The 8,898-nt window shown below is 47.4% G+C and overlaps 1 protein-coding gene and 1 long non-coding RNA gene across 2 annotated transcripts in view; one reads left to right on the top strand and one right to left on the bottom strand.

Moving 5' to 3' along the window:
• Positions 1–3,579: 3,579 nt before the first annotated feature.
• LOC103544567 (aldehyde oxidase-like) overlaps positions 3,580–8,898 on the bottom strand; it is a 62,306-nt gene continuing 56,987 nt past the window's right edge. Inside the window, 4 exon segments of the mRNA XM_070606821.1 lie at positions 3,580–4,163; positions 5,102–5,269; positions 5,733–5,921; positions 7,080–7,145. Of these exon segments, the coding sequence (XP_070462922.1) occupies positions 4,113–4,163; positions 5,102–5,269; positions 5,733–5,921; positions 7,080–7,145 (474 nt within the window). The 3' untranslated portion in view covers positions 3,580–4,112.
• On the top strand, positions 5,127–8,702 carry LOC139081332 (uncharacterized). Its single transcript, XR_011536423.1, has 4 exons — positions 5,127–5,337; positions 5,441–5,486; positions 8,139–8,208; positions 8,386–8,702. It is a non-coding gene; the product is annotated as an uncharacterized lncRNA (long non-coding RNA).

The raw sequence follows: 8,898 nt of genomic DNA, 5'->3' as shown, positions 1-8,898 counted from the left end.
GTAGGTTTCCCACACTGCTATTTCTAGGTTTGTGTAGAGAGTAGTCTGCATTTTAACACGCGATATAAAACCTTCACTCGCTGTGCCGGCTCCCGTTTACCCATTCACGTTCCTTTTGTCCCCGGTCTCCCATCTTTCCCCTTCCAGGTCCTGCCCAGCTGGCCAAAACATTCGCTCCTACCCATGTGTCTGTGTCTGCTCTATCCTTGGGCCGCTGTGCTTTCCATACAGAGTGGATAACCAGGTGCATTATGCAAAGCTCTGCCCCTCGGGAGAGTTTCCCTCACGGCCTCTGAGTGGGGCTCTGGTGCAGACGCTGCCAGTGTCCGGCTTGTACGCACGTACTGAGGCAACACATTTGTGAGCCAAGCTCAGACTCTTTCTTTCTCCATCAGCCTGTCATAAGGGACCTCTCACCCCACCGTGGAGCCACAGGTATGACTGAAGGGAGGGACCTCTCACCCCATCGTGGAGCCACAGGTATGACAAAGGGAGGGACCTCTCACCCGACCACAGAGCCACAGGTATTACCAAGGGAGGGACCTCTCACCCATCATGGAGCCACAGGTATGACAAGGGGAGGGGCCTCTCACCCCTCCGTGGAGCCACAGGTAGGAACTAGGGAGACACGCTGATGCAACAGCAGTGGATGGCTGGGGTCTGGTTACCTGCTCACCCAGGTTGCTTTTTCCTTCCACCCTGCTCATGCATGATTCTGGATGCACCAGTATCATCTTCCCTTATTGCTTCTGAGCTTACTCGATTGCATTTTAACAAGATCCTTAAGTTATCTGTGTGCATGATAAAATTAGAGAAGCACTCCTTAGTAGCAGACAAACATAAGGAGAGATGGAAGTGACAGCGCCTTCCTGCCAGAGGACACAGGCAAAGGCTCCAAGGTGAGAAATAGAACAGGGAATCTGGGTGGCAAAGGGGAGAGGGTCATAAGACACCTCTGCAGAGACAGGCAGGGGCGGATTCACTGCGGTGCATTGGCCTCTGCGGGACCTGGGGCAGTGTTCTGTGGGAGGAATGGGAGCTGTGGGAAGGTTTCAGGCAAGGGCGTAATGTGATCGTTGTGTGTGTCCATAAATTTGTATATTACGTTGGCATCGATGTGGAGATGGTTTGGAGGGGAAGCAGAATGAATGCGGGGTGATCGTGAGGAGACGACTGCAGGAGTCAGGGGAGAGACAATGGCGGCTTGGAATAACATAGTAGCTATAGAAATTGAGAGAGACAGAGGCAGACTTAAGCAAGTTCTCTGAGGTGGGCTTGACAGGACTTCGTGGCTGAGCAGAGGCGCACTGAGAGAAGACAGCGGCTCGGAAGACTCCCCTGATTCTGGCATCTCGTGGTGGCTGTACTGACAAGCAGATCTGTTTGGGACACACTGAGTTTAAGGTGACTTTGAGACATCCAAGTGGCAATGGAAGGCAAGTGTTGGGTTGTCAGAGCTGGATCCCAGGTGGGAGAGGCCCAAGTGACAGGTAGAGATTCAGGCGTCATCCCCAGGCACAGAGAGGAAGGTCACCTGCAGGGAGAGGGTGGGAGACGTGAGAAACCCTCGGCACCCTCAAGAATTCCAACATTTATAGACGTGGGGAGGAGGAAGGGGAGGGGTGGAGGGGCAGGAGGAGCCAGCAAAGGGACAAAATGGAGGCACCCACCAAAGAGACGGGGAGAAAGCAGGAGAAACAGAAACCTTGGGGAAGCTGGAGAAGCTGTGAGCGTCCTAAGAACGTGCCCTCCCCCATCTGGGCCAGCACAGCATCAGGTGAGCCTTCCACACAGGTCCGTTCCTGCTACTTCTTGGCATTTCACACAGATCAAAGGCCGTTCGTCCGTCACAATGGTCTCGGGGCTCTGCGAGACTGCCCCATCCCCAAGTCTGCTCCAGTCACACAGGCCCCATTGCCAGTCCCAGGAACAGGCCAGGCACCCCCCGCAGGGACGCTGCTCTCCCCAGCAGGCTTCTCCCCTGGTGCCCATGGCCGCTGGTCTCACGCCCCACCACCCTCATTCCGCGCTCCCTGCCTCCCTCCCGCTCCACCCGCCTCACCCCGCTCTATCCTCATCATTCCCTCAGCCCTTGACTCGCCAGCACCCATCATTCTCCACAATTCACTCATTTATTGTGTTTTTTATTTCCTGACTCCCTCCCTGACCAGAATGTCATCGCACAAGGACAGGAGTCTCTGTGGATTTGTTTACTGAGCTATCCTAAGGGACAGGAACAGTGCCTGGCGCGTAGTGGGTGCTCCTTAATGATCTGTGAGTATCAACGAGAAAAGCTGCTCTTTACAGGGATTTAGAGGAACCACGTGCAACCATAACAAGAATGACCTTGGTCTCTAGTCTGAGGCCATCGAAGAGCCACTGCCATCTTCACCTGGCTCTGGGACAAGGGTCCCTAGTGGGGAGTGTGCAGGGAGAAGCGACCCCTCAGTGTAGATCCCGTGGATGGAAATGCAGTGGCCCAGGGATGATGTCTTGCTATTTAGCCCCCTTTGAGGGTTCCTGTCACTGAAAGCCATTGGGATAAATTTCTTATGATTCTCACAACTTCTCAATCTTTCCCACATTTTCCATCTCTCTCTACATATCTATTTTTTTAATTGAGATATAATTCACACACCATAAAAATTACTTTTCAAAATGTACAATTCAGTGGTTTTTAGTATATTCGCAGATTGTGCATCTTCACCGCTATCTAATTCCAGAACATTTCCATCACCCCCAAAAGAAACCCAAGACTTATTAGCAGTCACCTCCCCACTCAGTCCCTGGCAATCACCAATCTATTTTCTGTCTCTGAATTCGCCTATTCTGGATATTTCAGAAGGATGGAATCGTACCACATGTGGCCTTTTTGTGTCTGGCTTCTTTCACTTAGCATAACATCTTCAAGGTTCATCCATGCTGTAGCATGTGTTAGTGTGCCATTCTTTTGTATGGCTGAATAATATTCCCTTATATGGCTATACCACATTTTGTCATCAGTTGACACAGTTGGGTTGCTTCCACTGATGGCTATTATGAATAACACTATGAACATTTGCGTACAAGTTTCTGCGTGAACATATGTTTTCAATTCTCTTGGGTATATACATAGGAGTGGTCATATGATAATTCTGTTTAACTTTTTGAGGACTTGCCAGACTGTTTCACACAGCATCTGCACCATTTTCACTCTCTCCAGCAGTGGATAAGGGTTCCAATTTCTCCACATCCTTGTCAACACTTGCTATTGTCCATCATTTTGATTCTAGCCATACTAGTGTTGTGAAATGGTATCTCATTGTGCTTTTGATTTGCATTTCTTTAATGACTAATGAGTGTGAGTATCTTTTCAGATGCTTATTGGCCATTTATATATCTTCTTTGGAGAAATGTCTATTCAATTTCTTTGCCTGTGTTTAAATTGAGTTATCTTCCTATTGTTGGGTGGTAAGACTTTTTTAATATATTCTGCATATTAAATCTTTATCAGATATGTGGTTTGCAAATATTTTCTCTCATTCTGTGGTTTGTCTTTTCAATTTCTTGTAGCATCTCTTGAAGCACACACACAAAAAGTTTTTAGTTTCATAAAGTCCAATTTATTAATTTTTTTATTTAGTTCCACAGACTCTTTAGATCCAGTGCCTGGATCCCCTCTGACAAGAAAAGGAGGGTGATGGCAGATGGGCACAAATGAGAACGTGACAACTTTACAGCCATACTAATAATACAATTATTTAGAAAATTGCCTTTCACCAGACAGTATAATTTCTGTCGGTGGATACAAGCCAACTACAGAGCACATACAAGCCATCGTCTTCTATTCCATTCAGCTGGATGGATTTATGGCACCGACTAATGGAAAATATCATTGTAGAGAAAACCAGTTAGGATTCATGCCACTTAAAATATGATTTCTAAATTGCTTAAGCCTATCTGTCAAAAGCTCAATGGAACATTTAAGATCAGCGTCATATAAAAGCAATACTCTGTGAAGTGATTTCTGAACTGTGAATTTGTGTTTCAGACTTAGCATCTTAGAGCGCAGAGACCGGACAGATTGCTGTGTTGGAAGAGTCAGCCCATTTCCCCAGAAGTTTGTATCTGAATCATACGGGTATATTCCAAGGAACATAGGATCCAGGTTCATCTCTTGGAATCTAGAATAAAAGAACAAATTTGGACGTTGGCAACTTGGAAAATGGTCGTGAGAGGTAAAAAAACAGCAAAATATGAACTAGGATAAAAAGCACCCAGAAGGCAAGCAGGACAAGGAGAGGTTTTGGCAGGACAGCCTGAGAATGTGGAGGGATCCAGGAGAGGAGCACAGTGGGCAGGGCAGCCGTGAGAGTCGTCATCTCACCCTTGAAGGGGGACAAATGAAAAGGGGAGTCAGTCTCTGTGTTTCTCCAGTGTGAAGACGTGACTCACGGGGCTCAGGGAAAGCTACGGGGCACCGCAAGGAGCCAGCAGAGGAGGGAGTGGAGCAGGGGGCTCTGCCTCCAACATCAGAAATGACTTGTCTGTGGTCAGAGAGGTCACTTGATCTGGATGACTTCCTCCCACAATTAAAGATCTCGTTGCCCAAAATGACCAACGAGAGCTGAGAAGTTCGCTCCGCAGAGGCGCTGCTTGGCCGGGCGGTCAAAGGAGGGATGCCTGCCACTGGGCCTGAGCCAGAAAGAGCCCTTCTCACTCTGCCTTCAAGTTGGGAACTGCCCTCTCCCAGCGCCTGTTTGTGGTGGAGTGACACCGACAGGTGGAATGGCCCCTACATCCTTGGCCTGAGGGTCTTAGGTTCAGAGCACAGTTCCTGCACTTCTATTCCTGACACGGTGTTCTGGGAAGTGACCAGAACAAGGGAGGAACATATAACTGACCAATGAAGAATGAACCTTTTCTTTGTTGAAATGCTGTAGACCTGAGCCCTGCGGTGGGCCAGGCAGGGCCAGGCTGATGACAAATGCAATCCAAGGGCCACTCTGCTTTTCTCCTGCTCGAATGCCCTTTTCTTCCATGGAAAACCACCATGGTGGGTTCATGAAACTGACTACAAGGACAGGGGACAAGGATTTAGAATCTCGAGAGCAGAATGTACCATTTTTGTGAACTTATCTTCACAGGCCATTCTAATCTTCTCCGGGGTCAGTGGACTATCGAGCTTCAGGGGTCCAAGCAGGCCTCTCTCCTGTCGTGCTGCTCTCACCGCATCGTGGATGGCAAAGAAGACCGAGCACCCCAGGAACACCCCAGGCTCTCCCAGACCCTGGAGGGAAACACATCCCCTAGATTACAACTCTTTCTCTGTATACACACGTACACGTGAATCTATAGGTACATACTGTTTGTACACATACATAAAATATTAAATATTCTATATGGAAGTTTTTCCTTTAAAAAGTAATTTAATATTTTAACCCAGTATTTTCATTCTTAGCATTCCAGCCTAAGGAAATGATCCCAGATGGAGAAGGCAGATAAAGGTATGAAGATGATTATTGCAAAACAAAAAATCAGATACAACCTGAGTGTGACAGCAGTTTGTTAGGCTCCAAGATCCAGAGTATTTTTTTTTAATTTATGATGTTGTTAAATTACTTTATAATTAAAATGTTTAATAGGGATTTTTCTTCAATAATCCTGGTAAAAATCCCAAATGACCAAGAGACGAACGGAGCCCCCTACAGGGTATCACACAAACGCACATTTACTCCTTGCGCTCGGCTCACCTTAGATGAATACAGCGTATTTGAGTTTTGAGACGGAGGCAGAAAAGAAACGTGCAGCTCTGTGGGGACGTCAGAGACGGCCGGGATTTTATACTGGTCGGGGCCACGAGTGAACAGAACTCCCTGAGGAGAATACTTCAGCTCCTCGATTGTATAGAGGCCCATGCCTTGAATAAACGCACCTTCAATCTGAGGCAAAAAAAAAGAGATTCCACAGATGAGAAAATATAGTCAACAGCGGCATTTCACTTCATGCGGTTTGTTTAAATTTATAAAATACCGCTTAACAGGGTTTTCAGCGTGTCTTGGAGCATGTCTGTAAATTTACTTAAAACGATTACCTAAAAGCATTTCTAAACATCTTATTCTGCGCTAAGTTCAAAGTCAAAAGACTTGAGTTCGAATGTCAGCCAGAGCCCAATGCCCTCATTTCCCTGCCCGGGGGTCAGATGAAGCCCCCTCTGCGGGTCTGTCCCCAGACCCAGCACAGGTTCTCTCAGGGCTCCAGAATCCGGTCCTCTCATCCACTACCCTTGCTCCCGAGCTGGCTGGCCTCACATCTCCGGACTCAGTTTCTCTGCTTGTAACATGAAGGGTTTGGACTGTGTGCTCTCTGAGCTTCCCGTTAACAGCTTTAAACGCTCCAGTTCTTAGACGTCAGCACTGGGCCAAACTACCTTTCCACACACTTTTCTGACTTGCAGGTCTCTTCTTCCTTTACTTCCTTCCTGTGGCCACATTTTGTCCACCCCACTCTCCATCCTCACTTCCGTCTACTGCCAGGGGTGTTCTCCTCCACCACGACGTTAGATGACTCTTCCCACAGGTCCAGACCACTCCCCAGCACAAGTCACCTCCACCTGCTAAGTGAGGTGCCCGTCCTTAAAGAGTCTCTTGCCAATTATTTCAAATTGAAATAAAAAATGTCTGTGGACAAAATGGACTACCTGCCAATGCTACTGCTGTGACTGTGCGGCCGTGCTATCCTAGCCCAACTTTCCGCTCCCGGATCTGGAGCCTGTCATCCGCCCGAGGCTCGGCGCTCGTACGACATTGTCCTTCTACGAGGTGTGGGGCTCACTTCGTCACCTCTAGGCCTAGTCCTGCCACATTCAAGCTCCCCAATCACAGACTATATGTTTCTTCAAAAACTACCTAAAACATCCATGTTTCCTTCCCAATTTCAAACAGTAAGAGGTTTGAGTTCTGGGGCTGGCCTGAACGGAAAGATTCAGACGACAGGGCAGAAGGACAGCCTGATGACCCAGCCGGACAGAGTGCTTCCCTGCAGGCACCCACAGCAGTCCTGGCTTCACAGACAGGAAGGAGGCAGCTCAGTTTACGTACCTGGCCTACGTCAAGGGCTGGGTTTATACTGTGGCCAATGTCCATGACAATGTCTGTTCTGATGTTCTAGTAAGAAAAACAAAAATGTTTATTTCAACGAATACAACTTAGGGAGAAAAAGTGAGAAATAGTTCCTGCCAGGATGACATTGGTACAGAACCTTTCTTTGGGCCACATTATATTTCAGGAGGGAGAAGCAACCAAGATTTCATTGTGTCACAAAGTTTATTATGTATAACTGTCAAAGTTACACAAATACTCAACTGGCTTAAGCACTGATTTTTTTATTTCTTGGAAACAAGAGAGAAAAATATTCACTTGACTTTGATTCCAGTTGAGTGATGCAACATACTGAGTTCAATCCACTAGCACAGACATAACGTGACACAGAAAACAGAAAACATCCACGGCCTTCGTGATCCTTGTTGAAAAACAGCGTGGCCACCACCCAATCCAACATCCAGAGTCCAAGTGGCTGGGTGATATTTACCAAACCACAGAACTCAGGGTGCATCAGCAAAAAGGTCTTTCAATTGCTATCTGCCCTTACGATTTTCCTTTTTTAGTGCAGAAAAAATAAATCTGACATTCCACTTGGTGACCAAAAGTTTCCTGATGACCTACAAATGAGGAGGAATCCAGCAGGCCCAGGTAACTGCTGGTAACCCCTTTGCTCTCCAGCAAGGCTGTACCTTCTTTTATGTGACATAGCGGCTTTTGCCACGGCAAACAGATTCCACCTATAATTATTAATGGAACAAAGGAAACCCAAGAGTTTCCTTATTTGATCTGGGACTTTCATCTAACATTTTTCTTAAGAAAATTAGATAGCGATCCCGAATGTTTTAATATAATAAAACTTCAGGCACTCACCTCTTTTATTTAAAGACACAGTGAAAACTGTAAAGTTCTCTTTGACCCCATTTAGCAAGGCTGGTCTCCCAGGAGACCAGTGGCCTGAATGGGAGCTGAGGGCAGGTGCTCTCAAGGCTGCAGTGTTAATGAAGGCTTTGTGTCAAAGCTTTGGACTTACTACTGTTTGTCACTGTCTTCTGATAGGGCTGCAGAGAGATGTTCTAGGTGGTGGTAGCCAGCCTCCAAGATGGCCTTCAAGGATCCCCACCTCCTGGTATTCACATCCTTATGTAGTCCCCTCCACACTCTACCAGCGTGGTTTGTGTGACCAGTAGGCCATGGCAGAAGTAACAGTGCGTCACCTCAATATTAGGTTATGAAAGACTGTGGCTTCTGTCTGGGATGCTCTCTTACTTCCTCAGACTCTCTCTCTCTTTTTCCTTTGGACCAGTCCCTGTTGGGGGCAGGGGAGGGCAGCTTTCACATCCTGACAAGACTCTGGCAGCCTATAGAGAGGTCCATGTGGTAAAGAACAGAGACCTCTGGCCAAGACCTGGCGAGAAACTGAGGCCTCCTGCCAGTAGCCATGTGATGGAGCTTGGAGTCCGACTCTCCAGCCACCTTGAGATGACGACAGCCCCAGCCAACAGCTTGACGGCAACCTCATGAGGATTCCTGAGCCAGAATCACCCAGATAAGCCACTCCACAATTCCTCACTCTTCAGGAATGGTTTCAGTTAATAAACATTTGTTATTTTCAGCTGCCAAGTTTGGGGGTAACTTGTTACACAGCAATAGATAACTAATATACAGATGCAGGTTCAAAATTAGGGAACTTTTGCTGGAAGAAGAGCGATTCTGTGAACATGAGGAGAATGACTGAGAAACAGCCTCCATGGAGGCACCCCTCTTGCCTAGGAGTGATACCCAACGTGAGCTACAGACCTAGCTTGTGTGTTGGCAT

This window comes from Equus przewalskii, unplaced genomic scaffold (assembly GCF_037783145.1).
Source record: "Equus przewalskii isolate Varuska unplaced genomic scaffold, EquPr2 contig_5935, whole genome shotgun sequence".
Taxonomy (NCBI): domain Eukaryota; kingdom Metazoa; phylum Chordata; class Mammalia; order Perissodactyla; family Equidae; genus Equus; species Equus przewalskii.
Note: the sequence above shows the minus strand (reverse complement) of the source record. Positions and strands in the feature narration are given on the sequence as shown.